Consider the following 20,283-nt stretch of genomic DNA (forward strand, 5'->3'; position numbering starts at 1 on the left):
AATGTACCCTCTGCAGCAGATGTGCTATGGAAGAAAACAGGTCCCATTTTAAGATGGATCTGGACCCAAAATGCAAACATAATTCCTAGGAGTTGTCTAGGTTTGCAAAATGTAGCTCATCTTACACTGCAGTTTGCTAATAAGACATATGAAAATATGTTTAATTATGGAGTGAGGCAAAAACATTCAAGTTTTGACACTCACACTGTGTCTAACTTTTGAGGGCATCAGGACTTGGGCAGGTCTGAGCTTTGCAGATCCCATTCATTTCTAATCCTTAACACTGGAACTGTTCATCCCTTACCCTTGTGGCGAGGCACGTTCTTTGAATAGTTTATCCTGTCCAAATGGAAAATGAACTCAGAACTCTCACTGCCTTTCTCTATCTTGGCTGTTATTATTCTGTTTTTTGTTGGTGGTGGTGCCTTGTGCTAGTCTCCCTTTCCTGCACTGCCGGCCTCCCCTTTGCTGCCAGCTGAGCTTTAGCCCCATCCAGTGGGATCCCAGTGGGATGTCCTGCTGCCCAGAGCTGCTGGACTGCTGTGTTGCAGTGGGGATGCACGAGACACCAGTGTCAAATGCTCCTTGGTGCTGGGTAAGGTTGATTCCTGGTTAACAGCCAGGTTGGGAACTTGCTTAATCCTGGTTTTGGTTTGCTGAAAGTATCCAAAATGTTGTAGCTGTGGCTTCCAATACAACCTACGCAGGGCATTGCCCTGAGTCAGGCAGGCAAAAGAAACTGGCTGAAAGAGTGTTCAAGCACTGCCATGTGTTTAAGCACCCTGATTCAGTGCACAGTGCGAACTGCAGCAGGAGCAGGTCTGCAGTGTCCTTTTGGCCTAATTTTCATAACCATGGGAATGCTGTGGGGCACTCTGAGATTCTCCCCTTGCCTTATGGCCAAGTCATTGCGAGACCTTGTGGCACAAAGAATGGGAAAATACTGGTTCTCATACAGCACTGATAATTGGCTCTGGCTAACAACAATTCCAGAGTTCAACAAACATGGTTTTCTCTCTCAATTTGTATGCCAGTTGCCATGGTAAGCAGGAAGCACACCCCAGGCATTTTCCTAAAGGGAAACTGAAGTAATGGAGGAGGTAGGAATGGGAGTCAAGCCCTGAGTTCAGCTGCTGAGTAGGAAAAAAAGTATTTCATTTAACCTGATGATTCATCTGCCTTTCAGAGAGAACAGTGATCAAGCTGCATTGCAGATACATCCACTGAAGCTACAAGCACAAAACACCCCTCTTTTTTTTCCTAACTTTGATCCCAGGATGGAATAAGGGACACATAATAACAATATTCATTTCCACGATACAACTCAGAGATTGGCTCAATGACAGCCAAGGAACTAAATTAATAATTTGTTTAAGTTCTTGCTTGTCCTTTACAAATCAACAGAAGTGCATACATGGTGCACCAGCAGCTTTCATAGTAAGTTCTTCTGTTCCAGCCTGGCTTCTGCTGTACAAGAACTGGGATCACAAAGTTTTTTCATACTCTACTCTGTGTTGCTCTGCATTATCACAGGCAAGGCAGAATTCTGCTGGAGATGTGCTAAATAGGAGGACATGGTTGCACATCACTGAAACTTCAGCCTGGTAGAACTAGCAATGGTAAAAGAAAAGATTATTTTACCCTTACAATTTTTAAAGCATTTCAGATACCAGTAACTACAGAAATCTCCAAGCTCTCATTTCATTTTCAGAGCTGCAGAGCAACTGCAGCTCCCCTACTCTCCAATCAGAAAAGTGTGTGGTCAGGGCCTAACCTTCAGTCCCCACCAGCAAAGCCCACACAAACACAGATCAGTGCCCAGGCCACTCACAAAATAAAAGAGGGGCTCAAATTCCATGTCAGAGGATGACAAAAGCATTTGCACTGTATTCATAAACCAAACCCAGAAAAAAAATGAGATGTTCCACACATCACTAGGGCACAGATCTGTTTTTATAAAAACTCCAGTTTAATCTCATGGCTGAGACCTGGCAAAACATCTTTCTTTTGTGGCTGTTGTTTTCTTTCTTCCTTTCTTTTTTTTTTAACAATCACGCACAGAGGCAGGCAAGTCCACACAGAGAAAAAAGCTTAACAAAACGGCAATTCATCAGAGCTAGCAGGAAAAATAATCACAAAACCAGGGCCAGTGGGATGGAGACAGTCCTCTTCATAGTGTCCAGCTTCCAGCCCTTTTCTTGACCTGGCAGCAAATATATTCAAAGGAGACTAGTGTCTGCAAGCACAAGATCCAAGGTCTGGACTGCTCTCTGGAGCCCTCAGAAAGTTCTTGCCTTCTGCCATCCATCCTTTCTAGGGCTGTTCAAGTCCTACTCCATCTCCAGTCAAAGTCAATGGGAAGTTTTCCATTCCTTGCTTGGAGCAGAATTAGTTATCACCAGTAAGCCTTTACATCAGTTAGGAGCAAGCAAAGGTTAAACAGAACCGGGAGCAGCTGCAGCTTCTTCCCCATCCCTAGAGATTTTTATTCTTTTTTTTTTTTCCAGAGATGGAGAGAAGCAAAAAGGACAACTGAAAAACCTGGGCATGCCTGAAGGTTGTATATGCTTCAGTAGATTGTTTGCATTTTCAAGGCCTGGGGAGAAGCTTGTGGTGGAAAGCTAAATCAGCCCTTGAACTCTGGTCTCCCCTGGTCTTGTCCCCACTTTCCCAGGACATGATCCTTCTCAGCAAGGCACATTCAGGCCTCTGCCCACCACAGATTAACCAGAACTAATTAGCTACTCTGTGGGCAAAAAGCCACTTGATCTCACACTGTCAGTGCTGCAAACGTAGCAGCAGAAATCAGTTCCATGCATCAGCCCAAGTTTCACAGATGTGTAAAATACTATTTAGGCAATTCCTTCATGTTAATTACATTTCCTTTTTTTAATACATTTACATAGAATGATCTTTTATTTTTAAATATTCACCATTACAGGTGTTTCAGAATCCATAAAGAAAGAAAAAATATTTTGATTGCACCATTTGGATGTTGGATGAGGGGAAATGTTGCAGACTTCATGGATGCTCTTTAATACAGACTTAAGTTCCTCTGAAGCTCTAAAGGTGAAAAAATAAGTACTTCAGTCATTCTACAGTGATAGCATGAGATGGACAGCCCAGAGGACTGGGGTTTATAAGGTAAATTATTTTCTGTTTACTCTCCTGCCAGTGAGGCAGCTCCCACATGAGCTAACATTATCCATGTCCCTCCTTTCACCTTTGCCAGCTCAGCCATTTCACTCTGAGCTACATTTAAGAGAAGCTGCACCAACCCTCTGACTACATGGGAAGAATAAATGAAATTTACTCACTCTTCTTCCACTCGTAAAAGCCCACAAACAACACATGCTGGTGATACTTTGTCAAGTCTGATACTAGGGCCATCTGCAAACGGGGCAACAGCCTTTACTTTTCACAGTCCCAGGAGAATTCAAATGTACTGCAGAGTCTCTGAAGTGATCCTTGTGGAGCTGCAGATGATGAGCCAGTCTATTTAGGAATGTCCTTTCAATAATGCCAAGAAAAACCAGCTTGCTCACCTGGGCCAGACTCATGTCCCATAAATCCAATCTACCCTTCTTCATAATGCTTCACAGATAAACGAAGGAAAAACAGAAACAAAACCTCAAACAAACAAACAAAGAAAACCAATAAAAACCAATCCCAAAACCAAGGAGAAAAAACACAAGAAAGAAGAAAATCCTTTCTTGAAGAGATCAGGTCTGATCCTGAAACTGACATTGGGGATAGCTTAGTAAAGCTGGATCTCAGGAATCTCCTGCCATCCAGCCAGCACCGTTTAATGGGAGGTGGCATCTCCTTTCTGGCCCTGTCCAATTCCCAGCTCTGGTCCTTCAAGCTGATTGCAGGTACCAGTATCAGCATGGATCCATCATCAAACTTTACAGACTCTGCAGAAGGCTGAATCTGGAGCTGAGAACAACAGGGCACCTTGCAACTAAGAACATGCTTTCATCTCTGCAGGACTGGGGCTTTATTTTAACTGTTCTGGATAGATCAGCTGAAGGCTGGAGATTAAATTGTAGCTAAGCAATGGGATCAAGCTACAAAATAGAGATACCATTGCAGCATCTCTGCTTAATTACAATCCAGGACCCAGATCTGAGTTCAAATTCTGAAACATCCTTAAAAAGTATAGTCTGGATACAGATCTTAGTTGAGGCTGATCTTTAATATCAAGTAAAGATTTCTAATAATTTTCTCTTGCAGGAGTTTCACCACTTATGCCAAAAGTGCTATTACTTACAGGAATGCTGTTAAGAGTTGAGACAGTGTATTATATACAAATTGCCAGACCTCATTTCTTGTTCATAGATCAGCTTATATGAGAATAAGGAGGTGAAAAAAATGGTTGCAGCATGCCAAGGTTTCATCACATTTTCTTTTCCTTCTGATGCATTACTTTGTGAGCTTCTTTAGCTCCCTTCCAGCTGCCTTGGCAGTCAAAACTTCTAGGACCTGAGAGACTATAAGTCCTTGTCCAAAGTAAACTCTTTTGTTGATGCCAAAAAACCTGGGCATCATTTCCACAACTTTTACTTCCTCTAAAGCCTTACCACAATACCTTGTATCACACCTTCCCTTTGTCATTAACCCAGCCATGGTGATTAAAAGCTTTCTCATGAGGCAGCGACATGTATGTGCAGTGTGGAGCTGTGCTAACTATGAGGAGCATGAAGGACTGGAAATTCCCTAGTTTTAATAAGAGGCTGCACAGGCATATTATGGTCTGGGAGTAGAATAATACAATTGTCATGAAGCTGCATATTCTGGGCCTGCTGTCCACAGCTTGCCCAGGTAAAGCATAGGCTGCTGCCTGTGAAAGAACATGGACCCAAACAAGAACTCCAGGCTCTCATCTGGTTTAATAATCTCCCTTAAAAAAACTGACAGCATAGACTTAGTTCTATGCTCTGTTCCCATGTGGTACTGTACACAAATAAAGAGTGCAGTGCGGAGGATCAAAGACTGCAGCTCGTGACAAGGAAAAGCCCTCTTGTTTTTAACATTCCCTTTGGAAATGGAAGGAGAAAATTCTGCTGAAGATATATTCCTTGCATTTGTGGATCCATAACTTCTCAAAAATAGTCCAGCATATCTCTCCTTTAGCAATGAAAGAGTTCAGAGAAAGCACTGCATGGGGGTGGGCTCTGGGCCCTCCAGCCACAATGGCACTAATAAAGTGACACAGTCTGTACAGACTAGGAGCTCATGGGTTGAGTTTACTAACCACTGGAAATTGCCAGTACTACATAAAAAAAAGCCCTAAACACACATCTTTTGGGAAATTCTGGCTGACACTCATTGTGGCGGCTATAGCACTTCCTGACAGTTTACTGCTTAAACTATAGCCCATCACACCCACCTGAGGGCCTGCAGACTCAGACATCTCCAGGAATGATGGCCCCTGCAAGCACATTACAGGGACAATCTCAGTGCTGGCAGCAACACCTGTGTTCCTGTCTCCTCTCTAGTCACCAGTGACACTTAAATTGCAGAGACAGCACAGGCTGTACCTGACTTTACCATCACCCACAGTCATAGATCAGGCAACAGATGAGCCTGTGGTGAATGCAGAGTTAGAGGCTTTATAAAGGAAGCTTTAATTCTATTCCCATGGCAGCTGTTGCATATCTGAACACGTATTTGCCTGTAACATTAATGTTTCCTTCAGGAGAGAGTTTAATTCACTTCAAATATCCCTCTCAGGACTTGTTCATGATCTGTTCTGCAGTCCCACAAATCATCCTCTTTACCATACTCTTAATCAATCTGAAAGCACTGAGGTCCAGGGAGGTGGCAACCAGCCACACTCTCAAAGAAACAGTGTAAAATCATAGGAGAGGAAATTTAAACGGAGAAGAAGCACCTGGGGACATGCCACACAGTGGCAATGAAAGACCAAGGGTCAAAGATATGTCCGTCAGGGTGCAAGAGGGCAATAGCCCAAGGATGTGGAGATAAGATCATCTTGGTTTTGTCTGCTGTTGGCAGTGTGGAGCTCAGCTGGAGACAGCTGCAGAGGTGTCATCTGGCTTTAAGCATGATGAAAATAGTTGATACTGGCCTTTGGTGTGACCTTGCCTTGGCTTTCACTGCTTTCAGCCTGAGGGGTCTCTACTGCTGGGCAGCCAGCTGCACACCCATTCCTCAGCCACACCCATCTTGTGTGCCCAAGCAAGGAGAGACTGAGCACTCAGTGAGCAAGACCTGGAAGACTGAAAGAACAACTAGGCATTTCCTGTCCAGCTGCTTTCATTCCAGCCCTTGCACATGCTGGAAAGAGCACATCTGTGATGCAAGAAGAGAGCTGGAGGCAGCGTCTTCAGGTTGTATGTTTATCACTGGAACATCCTTGGGTGTCTCATGCCCTGTGTGACTTGCTCATGCCAGCTGAACCTTCCTCTTCAGCTATCCCCAGCCTCCTGCACTGTTTATTTACACTACATAAATCAGAAAGTCCTTCATTGGTGTCTGGGAAACAATGGTAGGAGTTCCCAAACATCTGGACTTACCTCCTCAGCAGATGTTGTGCCCCTACACCCTGAGCTGCAGTGTCTTGTAACAATGTTTCCTCTCAGCTCTAAATTGTAATTATACAGAGATTTACCTTTCCTTTTTTCCATAGGGAGGATGAGACTTTCACAGGGCTTGTTAGAGAACAGGTGTGAGAAATGCAAGTTCCCTGGGACTGGCTTACCATAAAAAAAAAACAGACCGCGAGGAACTAGGCAGGAGTAACAAGGGGAATGAAAAGCAAGACAAAGATACCATGACCTTCCATAGCAAAAGCTTTGCAGGAAACCATAAAGGATTCAGGTCCATCTTGCACAGAATAGTTTTAACAACAGCAAAATGGCAACAGAGTTGGTCTTGGACACTCCCATTCCAACCATCACAGAAAAGGAATAGGAGGAGCAGCTGCTACTCAATCTGCCTCCCACTTCGTCCATCCAGAATGACAGAGCGCCTCTGGGGCTGGTAGAAGCAGCTGGTAGAGGTCTCCAGTCTCTGGCCGTTCTTGGGGATGGTCATTTTGTTCCTCAGCGTCACCCCCTCAGGCGCTGTCCGCGCAGGGTCGGACAGATCGCCACAAATGGGGCTCAGCGAGGTGCTCTGCGTGGGGCTCCTGATGGGTGACAACAGTACCCTGGAGTCTGCTGAGCACGTGGGGTGGTCCATGATGGGGAAAGGGGGACTGAAGAGAATCAGACTCTGGGGCCTCCCCGGCCTAGATCTGTAGGAGGGTTTGGAGAACCCTGATGGCCGCTCTATCTTTGAAGACTGTGGGTTATCTCCAGCTGTCTCCCCGCCAGAGGTGCGCTTTCGGCGCAGAACAGGGGCATCCAGAGCAGGGTGATGGCTGGACTGAGACGGCTCCAGTGGAGAGCCCAGGCTGCCATGCCAAGGGCAGGCTGAGTCTTTTTGAGCAGGGTCACTGTTTTCTTTCTCTGCTTTGGCTTTCTTCTCTGTCAGCGGGCTCTTGGGGGCCTCCAGGTGGCTCCATGCCACCCGTGGAGCTTGCCTGATGGCCTGCTTGGCTTCTGATTCCTTCTTCTCAGTGGCTGGAGCAGTGTTCTGAGCCTGCAGGGGCTGGGGGATCTGGGTGTACTGAATCTTGGGTGGTATCACGGGCACTGCTCTAGCCTGGCACATCTTAATCATGAAGGAGGTCCTGACTGCTGACACACTGACAGGGGCAGAGTTACGACGGCCGGTGGTGGCGTGGGCCACTGCCAGGTAATCCAAGTCTAGATCCACGGGGGCATTGAAACGAGACCCCCAGGGAACACCCCTAGTGGCAGCAGGGCAGTGTGTAGGTAGGGATGGAACAGAATCACTGCTTTTTACTTCCTTCTGCCCATACAGGAGGTTCCCAGGGGCAGATGGCATGGACAGGCTCTCAAATGTGAAGAAATCTGGGGCTGGGAGGAGTGAATCCAAGTTGAGGGATGAAGGCCTGGTCTTTACCTTGCGAGGTGTTTCTTCACCTTTATTATTCAGCTGTGACTCAGCAGCAGAACACAATGCTTTGGTGAGAGTCTCTCCTCCCAGGGCAGTGTCCTGAGAGATGGATAACTCCTCCTTTGTTTTCTTAGCCTCTGAAGAACTGCTTGGGCTATTTTGGTATGGCAAAGACAACTCAAGCTTTGGGCTCCAAGGGTTTTCTTTGCTCACATGCAATTTCTTTCCCTCTGTCTCCAAAAGAGAGACCCTGGAGGGTCCTGCTTTCTCACCTGGTGCTTTCTCCCTGATAAGGGGATACTCAGGTTTTGAAGGTTCTTCTGGAGGACTTGGGCCATTCTCATCTTGCATCGCTTTGCCCAAAGTAGACATGGGTTGTGTTTTGGACAGCTCACATGTCACTGAATGTAGAATGTCACTGCATGGCTGCTGCTGGTCAGTGGCATCTATGAAAGAGAATGGGGTAGTCCACAGACTCAGCACTGTGTCTTTACTGTCCAGGGAGAGGCTGCGACTGAACCGCGGCCTGAGAGAAAGGCTTGTCTCTGCTCTCTGGCTCTGTGGGTGAATCTCCTGGGCCATCTTCTCCTGAATGTCCTTAAAGGTGGGGGAATGGAGAGGGCTTGTAACCCACTGGTGATCTTCCCAAGGCTCCACAAGTTCTAAGCTCTGTACATTATCTGTCCAGGCATCCTCATCATCCTGGTCAGCAGCATCCTGGGTTCTGCTAACAGCATTGCCTTCCTTCACCTCCTGCATTCCAGCTCCACTCAGTGCCTTGGAGGAGAATGTGTCCCTCTCATCAGTAGTCATTATCTCATGTTTCTCCCTCTGAGTCTGGACTCTGGTAAGACCATCCTTTTCCCTCTGGAGCTGGTAAGTGCCATCTTTGTCTTTCCCTGATTCTGGACATGCTCCTTTGGAACAAGATAATCCATCACTAGTGGCAGTCTCACTAAATTCTGATTGACCATGAAGCTTCCAGTCTGGGGTAGGAGTGAGACATTCACTCCTGCTCTCTACTATTGACTGGTGGTTCTTTGGGGTGGCTGAGCCCGTGGGAAGAGTGCCCAGTTTGGGTAGGGCTGAAGCACCACTCTGCTCTGCAACTGCATCAGACTGGAGGCTGGGGAGGCTGTCTTGTTGCTCCATGCCACTGGCACCAAATAAAGGCACCTGAGTTATCTGTGATGCTCTGCTTTCAGATTTCTGCTCAGCAAGTGTTGGACTCTGCCCTGGGCCAGAGCAAAGACTATCTGTTTGTTCTGTAGAGGAGGATTCGGAAATTGGACTTGTCTTGGGAACAGCTGCTGGCAAGAGCAAGAGCTCCTCTTCAGGTTCAATGATTTTCAGTTCCTGCTGTATCTCTGGCCACAGCGGTTCTAGAAGGGCATTCGCTGGGTCCTCCTCAGTCTGAAAAACAGAAAAAATGCCATCACCTGGGAGCTCACAACTTCCCAGTAAACACCCCTCCATTTTCCCCAAACAGCCCTCCTAGAATAGCCAGGCTCCTGAATGAGCAGGCTCATGGGTACAGAAACACAGACACACAGACTGCTACCAGTTCAAGGAAGAGAATACATCTATAAACAAGTGGGTTTATGGTGGAGAAGGTCTGAGGTGCAGCCAAAAAGGAGGCCTGGACAGACATACTGAAATAGTGAGCTGAATGAGTAGATGGAATGTTCCAGCCCATTTCTCAGCAATTCCCATTCAGGCTCGCTTGGCCTTGCCAGAGAATATGCATTCCCAAACTGCACACAAACTCGAATGAATAATCTATTCAAGGAGATATGCCAACAGATCTTTAAATAGCTGTCCAGAGATGAGTATCGCTGTAAGAAACTTGGTAGAAAGGCTTTGCTAGAGATAAAGAGAAGGCAAAAAATAGTAAAAATTAAAAAAATAAAATTGTGTGTAGAGAATGGGAGTAAAAAGGACTGTTCAGGCTGTCCAGGACAAATGGGACAGCAAAAATAGAAGGGGAATTCAGACACCACGGGTCAAAATGTTCAGACATCCGGACAGTCTCACATCTGGAGAGTCTCAGAGCAGACAGATGGTACAGACTGAAGTTCTACAGTTACAGGAAAAGATGACCAAAAGGGGACAGTAGGTAATTACATAAAGGTAAATCACCACATGGTGATTTCACAGAAGTGAAATAAATCAGTTCATGGTCAATTATTGGTGCTGCTTGGCCTAACTTACAGATGTAGTTTTCACAACTACAGACACACAATGAAACTTTAAACAACCTCCCAGTCACTACCACAACATGGTCCCCCACCTTTCTCATGCCTTTTCCTTACCACGTCTCTTAGGCGTGATCCTTCTTCTGTCTTAGCCATCTCAATCTCCTGTTGGTCACAGCTGCTTTCTGAGGAGACTTCCTTCATCTTGAGCTGTCCTTGCTCTGCTTTGTCTGCTGGGAGTGGTCCCTTATGGAACTCTGAAGCTGGTGTTTGTTCCAAAGTGGGACTCTGCTCTGAGGACTGCTGGGGGCCGCTGGTGCTGCTTGTGCAGCTGCTTTGCCCACATGTCTCCTGATTTTCTGCTCCTGGCTGTGGCATTTCTAGGGACTCAGGTTTCCCAGCTGCCACCATCTCCTCAGGATGAGAGCCTGGATCAGAAACATGAACTAATGTAACTACTTGAGACGCAAAACTTGTGCCCTGGGACAAAGCAGTGCTGCCAAGAGCCAACACCAACTAACAAAGCTAGAGAGCTCCCTCCAGGCACAACCAGACGTTTCTGCGAGGTCACCCACCTACCCAGGCTCCTTACTGCAACAAGCACCACCCTGACCTGCTATCAACACCCACCCAGCTATAGGTTAGTTTCTTTCCTGCCACAAGCTCAAGCTGGAGAAACCTCCACACCACCAAGCTGCAGGTAACTTCCAGCAGCCCAGCTGAGGATCCATACCCCCCTCCTTAACACAACTTACCTCTGGATGCTGGCAATGGCAGAGTTGGCCCTGGCTGTTTCTCCTTGCGCTCCGCTGCCTGCTCTGTCCTTGTGTGGGTCCCTGGCTCCAGAGCAGAGGGGCTCGTGCTCTCCACCAGAGAAGACAGCTCCTCTAGACTAGAAAGGGAATGCTTCTCCTTGGTGGGCAGGCGGCAGGGTGTGCTGTTGGTGCTGATGACTGCCGATACCCTCAGCGGGACAGAGACAGCAAATGGCTCCGAGATGTTCAGGGCTTTCCTCTGGTGATGAGGAGAGGCCTCCAAGGGAAAGAGGCTGCTTGGGAAGCCTGACTTAGTGGCTGTTTCAGAGGTGTAGAACATGAGCACTCCTTTGGCTGAAGTCTGCTCGTTTTCAGCATCCTCTGCTACCCGGAAAACCTTCAGCTGCTCGGGGGCTGACTTCACCTGCGGTGTCCGGGGAAGACCTCTTTCCCCACCCAGCTCTGAACTTCCTCTGGCCCCCATGGCAGATCCTTCCCGCTCCCACTCATTCTCCTTGCTGAGGTCATATGAGCTGCCTGTGCCTCCTGTCCGTATCTTGGTGGGAACAAAGAATCCTCCAGTAGTCACGGACCGTTTGAACCTGCTTTTGTCATCCTCCCCTAGAGACAGGAACATAGGAGCAAGTCAGTGGGAAGCAGAGAACTAGCAAACAAACTTCCTTTGTGAGAAGCCCTCCTCCATCCCTCCAGGGATAAGTCCTGCCCTGCTGAACACTCACATCTCCCCAGATGTGAGATGGAGACAAGTGGCACTGAAGGCTTTCTACGCTCTAGCCCTAGGGCTTTCTTCAAAACAGGCAGATAGCACTGGACTGAATGCCCAGCAGTGGAAATCAGCTCAGACTTTTATTAGACACCCTTCTCCATCAGATGCAGCCAAGTCTATGGCTATCACATAGTGCCCACAATGCACACACCACGCTTTGTCACCTTTTTGTAGGCCTTTTTCACCTACAAATGGGATTTTTGTGCCCAGAATAACCAAGAAAAAAACCAAAGCAGTCCAACTGCCAATAAAGGTGCAGCTAAACACAGTGGTAACTCTCACATGGATGCACTGAGATAAACAACACAGAAAAGAGTCAAAAATGCACGCACACAGAGGTGGGGCACATGTCAGCAGCCATGGCATAAGTACACAAAGATACAAAACACGATGAGATAGGCACAGACTGCTCATCCATCAAGGGTGGTGAGACACTGGAACAGGCTGTCCACAGAAGCTGTGGACACCCCATCCCTGGAAGCATTCAAGGCTTGCTCAAGTGCTGGTACCACCTGGCATAGTGGAAGGTGTCCCTGCCTGTGGCAGGGGATTTGGAGCTAGGAGATTTCTAAAGTCCCTTTCAACCCAAACCATTCTGTGATTCTGTGATCCATGCTGCTGAAAATGCAGAGCTGCAATCCTTCCCCCTGACAGTACAGGCAGGCTATGGATGTCTCACCTTCCACTGGCAGGGAACACAACGAGTCCATGCTCTTTGCAGGCCGGATAGTTGCTTTTTCTGTGGAAAAAGATTTTTAGAAGCAGGTATCAGATCCTGTGGCTTTGCAGGCTTCAGCCTATAAAGATCAAAGGCTGCATACATATAGACAGGCATGCCAGGCAGACATTTTCCATTTCCAAGCATTCCCCCATGTATCTACACCACATGGCTTATTACCCACAACACTTGTCCACACAGCTGGGGATCTGCTAGTGCTAACAACAGCTTTGCACCTGCTGGACATGTGGAGAGCTATACTTAACCCAGCCAGTCAACACCACCTCCACTCTGAAGCAGTTAAGCATCCCCAAAGCTGTCATGTGCCACTCCCCTGCCCGACTCAGTCAGGCTATTGGCTGTGGGGGACTTTTTAACTAAATTGACATAAATGCCTTATCACCTCTCATTCCTGATAGCAAATGTTGGGTTATTTTTACGTTGCACTCCCAGCTCTTTTGCTGATGTGAGCATACCCTGCCTCCAGCAAGAACTCTGGGAAATTTCTGAGGGCAGTGAGTGACCTATTTTGCTGGCCATCCTCACTGGACTTGCTTGTCCAGAAACAAGCTGTCCTTTGTTACTATACACTCTACAGGTCTGTTCCTGAGAGGTTTTGGAAGCTTGTAACTGTTACTGCTCTGTAAAGGGAAGGGAGGTGGGGAAATGTAGCTGGCAAGGAAGACAAGTTAGTCTCTGGCAGCCCAAAAAAGGTCCATGGAGATCTGGAAAATGTCTGGGAGTAAAGTTTGCTGTTTACAGAGTTGCACAAAGTAGGTAAAGCAGAAAGTCAGCAGGCTTGTTGAACTTCATTTGTTTATATAATTGAGGCTTCTGGCTCTGACTCTCACATGAGCACAGGAGAAACTCCAGCTACTTTTTACATTTATATGGAGTTCTGGCTACTCTTTATGTTCATAAGACGTGATGTCTTGAGCACTGTTTCCGCTTTCCAGAAGGAACAGAATTCAAGATGGGGAGCTGTGTAAGTCACATTTTATGTGACTTACAGATTTGTGTGCACAGACACAAGCTGTGCTAAACCATGTGCTGAGTTTCAGCAGCCACTTCATCTGCTCCCTCACATTAGGCTGTAAGCAGAGAGCACTGAAAGATGTAACACGGCAGCACAGAAAGGCACCGCTTCAGTGCTGAAAACTCTGCACAAGGCTGTGCATTTGTGTGTCCTGCTGGTGAAAATGTCCAGCCCCCTGTCACTCAGTACTGTCCTTGGAACAAGGCTCACCCTCCACAATGACTGGGGCTGCCATCATTCCTGGGCCTCCTTGGGTAAGTGCTATTTTGGGACAGAGTATTCCTTATCAAAGTGAGAAGGTGATCCCATGATCAAAATAGGATAGAGAGCTATTTTGAAGTCTGTCATGGCCACACTGTACATGCAAAACATGGGGAAGGCAGGGGATCCAGCCTGGATCCAGCATTTGGCTTCACACTCATTCCTGATCCAAATACAGCCTCTCTTATATGTGGTGGTAACTAATGTTGCCAATATTAAGCGTTTTATTTGAAGTCTTACAATGTTAGACAGTGGTCCTCCAAACACCAGCTCCTGAAGTCATGAAATTATATAAAGAAAAAATCCACCCTCATCTCCCTACAGAAAATAATTCCCTGACTTGGAGATACTAAAAAAATCTGGAACATATAAATGCAAAATATTTCTTTATTAATTCAAATTAAAAGGGCATGCTTTCTTTTTAAGAATGTGATTACTTTTGAGTCAAGTTCATGATTTTTAGAGCTTGAGTCATCATTTCTTAACACTGGGAACTGGCACTGCCATGTGATTTTCTAGGAAGCGGAGTGTTTAAGAGATTGCAGCCCAGGAGAGGTTAGAACTTGGGATTACAGCCAGAAGAAAACACAACTTTTCTCTTGTAAATTCTGCAAAAGCAATGGCTTCCCTCAATGTGCTTAGAGCCCAAGCTGAAGGCACTCCTGGTGCCTTGTTTTTCACAAAGATACTGAATGCAGTTGGTTCTTTTAAAGTCCTTTTGTGGAAGGACAACCTGGAAAGACAGCCTAGAAAGACAGCCATTCACCCAAAGCCATGTAACAAGCCTCAGGAGACAGAGGCTGGGCTGGAACAGTGGACTAATCCAAACCTACACAGCATTTCCTAGTCCCCAGATTTGACAGCTGCACAACAGGAGCCTATTTATCAGGTACCAAAATACAATATTTACTATAGCTGTCTGTCCAATCCTCCTGGAAGGGTGTTTCTTGCCATCACAGGAGAATGAGATGTGCATGAAACCAGGCAACAAGCACAACCCCATTAGACTATCTCAAGTCTACGACATTAGTGGAAAGTGGATACAGGTTGTCCCATGCTACCAACAACACAGGAGAAAGCCTCAGAGAGAAATATTCAGCTGCAAAATGTGTTCTTACCAGAAAGCTTCTGTGCCCTTACAAAGACACTCCCATTTCGACTCAGTTTAGACTTTGATTCTGAGCCAGAGCGGCCCAAATTAAATATTGATTTCCATTTCTTGGACTTGGTGGATAATTTCCTCCTGGAAGGAAAAAAGGCTCAGGTGGTCACCAAACCTTAGAAACTTTTGCCATTTTAATACTCTCCAAAGGCCTCTGAGCTGTCTCCCCTCAACACTTTCCAATTTTTTCTTCTCACACCTCTTTTAACTCTAAAGCATAGCTATACAACCAACCCTTGTTGTCTACATAGGTAGTAGTCACGCTGTAAGTGATTTATCTGTACTGCTGATTTAACTATTTCATGGATGGAAAGACACCTAAGCCTTCAGATAGCTGGTTCTGGCATCATGCTACAGCAACGGTGATTGAGCAATCAACCATGCTTGTCTCCAGAAAAGAGATCAAGGCTCAAACTATCCTGCAATAAAGCAAAGAAAAATTGCCTTTTTAACAGATTTTAATGACACAATGTATGATAAATTCCAAGGAACTGATGGAACTGGTACCATTTCTCAGTGCACAAAGTTATGCTTTAAAAACCATGTCTTATGGCAAAAATAAAGGGATTCCTTAATGAAAACTTGCTATTAATGCTTCTCAGGCCAACCTTAATTTAATCACAGGTGTTATATATTCATATGCAAGTATAATGTACTAACCAACCAGGAGGAGGTTTCAGGGAATTAAATCAATTTCTCATAACCCTCAGAGGAAATGGGACACCAGTTCCCCATGTCTCTTTGGAAATCCCAGCTTTTGCAGAAAGAAGCTTCTTGTCCTAATGCATTTTTTTTATTGTATACATATTTCTTTGTGAATCCTTGTTTCACTACTTTCATTCTCATTCTGACTCCTCCTTCGATCTCCCCTCCTTCAGAGCAAGAATTCCCTTAGCTCCCTGTCTTGTTCTCCACATTGTGCTTTCTATCCCCTTATTTCTGCTCTTCTTTCTGATCAATACACAGAGAAGTACAAATCAGTCCTACAAAGGGGATTAATATTTGGGGACTTTTCTCTTTAAAGAGAAAGGAGGAGACTGTAGAGGGACATACATATTTTTGTCTTAAACTGGTTGTCCTCTTGCCAGTATTATGTTAGATGACTCCTTTTTGCTTTAATATATCAAGTGCCAATAAATATCTTTGTTCTGGTGCTTTCTGGGTCAATAGATTAATGAGCCTCCTGCTGCAGAGGCTATAATCTATCAGAACCAGGCAGTAGAGTGGCTATATATTAACCACTTAGATAGACCAATAGATAAATACTTATTCTGGGCAGCTGTGCCAACCACTGCAGCAACCTCAGCTGAAATCAGACTCTTCTCCTAGCATAGACATAGGTGGCATAGGTGCCACTATGTAAACATCTCTCCATGCTGGGAGTGAAAATGAGCCTTGCTGCTTGGCTGTAATTGCAGAGGAACCAGGAGAATGAAGAATCTGGAGCAGGGCAGTGGCACCAGGTGTGCCCTGGACCAACCACCAGTAGGTGGAACTCATAGATGAGCTGTACCCCACCTGCTCCACGGTCATCCCATATTTAGCCAACTTCTGAGCTGGCACAAGGATGCAAAAACAATTCATTCCTCCTGCAGGAGGTCTGTGAGGTTCTGCCCTGATGGAGAGATGAGAACTAGAGAAGCTATGAACCCAGCACCTGAAATACTTCTCAGGAGAAGCTCTGCCTCTTTTGAGGACACCGAATTTTCTTTGTGTAGTGGCAGTAGATTCAGATGAGTGCCGAGGTGTGGGGGTATCATGTTAACAAAAGGATCGTGCCAAATCACATTGGGGAACCTGCACTTTTTTATTTGTGCTTACTCTCCTCTTGGCACTTACTTGCTGTCGGGAAGGTCAACAACTGTGTGGAAGAGGGACCCAATTACAGGCACAATTTCAGGCAAGCTGTTCTCTCTCCTCTCCTTCCGAGCAGGATGGGATGCAGACAGACTCCGTGCCTGGGCTTCTTCCAGGCTCACCAGTTTCATTGGCAGGGAGGCTGAGGGGAGGGTCAAACTTTTCACAACTGATGCACTCTCTGAAAAACAAGACAATACATTCCAGCCTGGGGTGAGGAGAGACGAGAGCAAGAGCTTCATGACTTTATTTGACTGGAACATCTCCTGTGGAGGGGGGAAAGAAGTGGCACGTGCAGGGAGAAAGGCTTTTTGTCAGATAAGCCTTTCAGCTCCCCAGCAACCTTATCCCTCTGAGTACATTCCCAGCAGGGGCCATGCCTGCCAGCCAAAGGCTGTGCGGTGTGGATTTGCTTCCTCTGCTGCAGACACTTCTGTGTGAAGGAGGTGTCTCTGAAAACCACCAGGATTCACACATTCCCTTTACTCCTCCCTCACTCCCTTCCTCCATTTTGCCCCCACCCTCCCCCAGTTTTGAAGCAGTTCAGTTGCTGATCCCAATTTAGTGCCTAGTTCTTTCTCTCACTTCCACATCTTTCTCCTTGTCTTGTTGCAGGACAGGGGATTGTTCTAAAATGAGCATCACTTTAACTTTCTAATCCATTTCAGGGCTGCAGAAAGCAGTCTCACTGACAGCCCAGAGAACTGAAAATGTCTGTTTATGGGGGCAGGGGCAAAGCCCTGTTACAGTAAAGATGGGCAGAATGAGCTGGCACAGGGCTACAAAGCAGAAAGGTGGATACTGCCTGAGTACTGAAGGTATCAGAAGTCTTTTGAGTGTGTAAAATGAGAAGGTGCATATTTCTGCAACTATGTGAGGTCACTGTGGATCCATGCCTTCTCACTTCCCAGTCCTTGCCAACAAGACCATCACTAAACAGCAAAATCAGCATCTCTGAAAACTATTGATGTCCCAAGGAAAAAAATACATCTCTTTTATAAAGTGTTCTCAAAAACAAGATATAAGTTTTTGGAGCACAAGATTAATTTGTTTCATGGGAGTGCCTGGGAGTGTGACCTCTGACTTGGGTGGAAATAGTGGCTGCAGGGCAGGTATTATTGGTATGAGGAATTGTAACTGGGGGAATCTGACAGAAGAGCTGAAACTGTGGCTGATGGACTTAGAGAGAAAGCTTAGACCAAGAATCAATCAGGCGGTCTTCCTTTTGTGGAAAGGAGTAAGCCACATGAGATCATGCAGAAGGTGAGATATGAGGCAACCTGAGAAAACACTAAAGGACACTAGTATTGAAAAAGAAAATGTTGAAGATAGGGATGAAGAAGACAGGAGTAATGAGATATTGGGCCCAAGGTGCCTTTGGGGAAGTTTGTGGTGATAGCAAGGGTTACTGTGCTTGTAATATTAGTTGAAGGGAGAGCTGAATGACATAGCAAGTGACATGGGAAGTGGCTCAGGGAGATTGCTACCAATGTTCTCTGCAGAGCTGGCTTTCCTGTTGTTGTTGAAGATCTGATCCACGTGGTTCAGGATGAACTCGATCACCAACTGCTGCACTCGCACCTCCAGGAAAGCTGCATCCCCATTGCAGCCAACTGCCTCAATCTCCTTTGACCTGCATGAGGAAAGAGGGGTACCAGTAGTGAGCATTGCCACACACAGCCCCTGGCAAGGACAGACCAGATTTCTTCCTGCAAGCAAGGCAACAGAGATGATTTCCCCACTCTTGCTCTTCCTCCCCTTCCCTCACAGGCCCTCATTTTCTCTTTGTCTTTTAACTCTTTTAAAAATTATTTTCTCTGTTTTCTTTGCCACTTCTGCTACTTCCTTTCCTGAATGTGTTATTTTCCCCACTTGGCTTTTGCATTCTTCAGCAGGTAAAACTGTGACTCTCAAGTTCCATTCTTCTCCCTTTTTCCTAGTTTAGCTATTTCAAGGTTGGGCCTGAAAGACAACACAGGAGCTTTCAAAGGCTGCTTCTAGATCCCTACTCAGTGCTTCAATCACCTCTCAGTGAAGTCTCTTAGACCCTGCTCAGGTCTTCCCCATGCCAATTTTTTCAATACTTCTCCGTGTGCCCCAATAGTCTCTTCTCTGCCCACCCTGTGCTCCCACATTCTCAATCTTGCTCTCAGCAAAGGAATATTCCTTATCTTGACATGTCAAAGTGTTGCTGAAGAAATTATCTTTGGGCAATGGATCCTTTGTAAAGTTAATGACTGGTGTGTTAGATAACAGCTTGGGGCATTGCCAAGAGGATAACCCTGTGAGGAGACTGCAGTTGCATTGCTTGCTCCTTTCTTTTCCTCCTGGGACTTGTACTTATGAAAGATTGCAAAGGAAAAACAGACTTCTCTTTTTTTTTTTTTTTTTGACAAGGACAGATGCTAGAATGAAAATGTCTCAGTAGTAAAGGCCCAAATTATGATATTCAATAGAGTCAGCATTTGATTCATTTTCAGGACTTGCTCTGCCATTTTTGGGATTCAGAAGGGTGAGATAACTCTTTAGAGCATGCTTTTCAGGCTTGTACCTCTCTAGCCAATGTTCTCTGCCAGCCCAGGGCTACCCTGACAGCTCTGCCATCACTGCTGTCCTGCCCAACTGCAGTCCTGGACTTGCCCTGAATAGCTCATTCCTCTAAATGCAGGGGTATTGGATGGATGGAAAGGGAATTTTGACAAGATATAAAATATTTAATTTTTTTTTTCCCAGATGCTATTTTTCCTTGTTCTGCTTAGCTCTACAACATAGCAGCCAAACCCCTGCTTGCATCTAATCCAGGCTTCTTCACATCAGACTGCCAGGCATAACAAACATGAAAAACTAGGTGGTGGTCTTGAGATCTGACACTGGCTGCCATTTCAAGCCCAGCAAGCTCATCTCAATTTTGCACAAGCAGATCTGGGAACAGGTCTCTAGTATTATTGCCCTGTTTTTCTCCCTTCTGATCCTTGCTGTCTCTCACTGCCCTGCTGCAGAAGCATTGGCACCATCAAAAATGTCATTAACATTCCCAAGTGATGAGTTAAGTCCTCATTTCTAAATCTATGCTCAACTTGCAAATAACAACCTTTTTTTTAATAAGAAACACACAAACCCACAAGCTTCCTTGGACGCTGGCAGTAAACCCTTAGATTATTCAACCTGGAAGAAAAGCTGTTTGCTTTGCTATGCTCTTCCCTTCAGTTGCTCATCTTTTCCCTGTATTTGCATTTCCCTCAGGTCATTAGGCTCAGATGCTGCCACTCCCCTTGGAACTCAGTATGGTGCTCTGGATTAGAGGAATCTCTACTGTACCTGAGGAGATTTGGAGCCCACACCAAGGCCAGGTTTCTGGTGTGCATGTTGGTCATGTTGCTGAAGGAAGCCAGGTGAGTCAGGTGCTTGATCAGGTATTCCAACGTTCTGCAGTGGTTTCACACAAAGAAAGAAAAATGTGTCACATTACCAGTGCTTGCCTGCTGGGACAGAGAGGCTCAGAGCCAGCCTTGTCCCCTCC

The 20,283-nt window shown here is 46.0% G+C and overlaps 1 protein-coding gene across 1 annotated transcript in view; it reads right to left on the bottom strand.

Moving 5' to 3' along the window:
• Nucleotides 1-1,935: 1,935 nt before the first annotated feature.
• Nucleotides 1,936-20,283, bottom strand: part of ARHGAP31 (Rho GTPase activating protein 31) — a 60,208-nt gene continuing 41,860 nt past the window's right edge. Inside the window, exons 5-12 of the mRNA XM_039717887.1 lie at nucleotides 20,082-20,189; nucleotides 18,251-18,396; nucleotides 16,746-16,944; nucleotides 14,863-14,987; nucleotides 12,409-12,468; nucleotides 10,943-11,563; nucleotides 10,305-10,615; nucleotides 1,936-9,405 (exon numbers count right to left, since the gene is read on the bottom strand). Coding sequence (XP_039573821.1) covers nucleotides 6,952-9,405; nucleotides 10,305-10,615; nucleotides 10,943-11,563; nucleotides 12,409-12,468; nucleotides 14,863-14,987; nucleotides 16,746-16,944; nucleotides 18,251-18,396; nucleotides 20,082-20,189 — 4,024 coding nt within the window. The 3' untranslated portion in view covers nucleotides 1,936-6,951. The remainder of the gene's footprint in view (nucleotides 9,406-10,304; nucleotides 10,616-10,942; nucleotides 11,564-12,408; nucleotides 12,469-14,862; nucleotides 14,988-16,745; nucleotides 16,945-18,250; nucleotides 18,397-20,081; nucleotides 20,190-20,283) is intronic.

Source organism: Passer montanus, unplaced genomic scaffold (assembly GCF_014805655.1).
Source record: "Passer montanus isolate IOZ18808 unplaced genomic scaffold, ASM1480565v1 scaffold39, whole genome shotgun sequence".
NCBI lineage: Eukaryota > Metazoa > Chordata > Aves > Passeriformes > Passeridae > Passer > Passer montanus.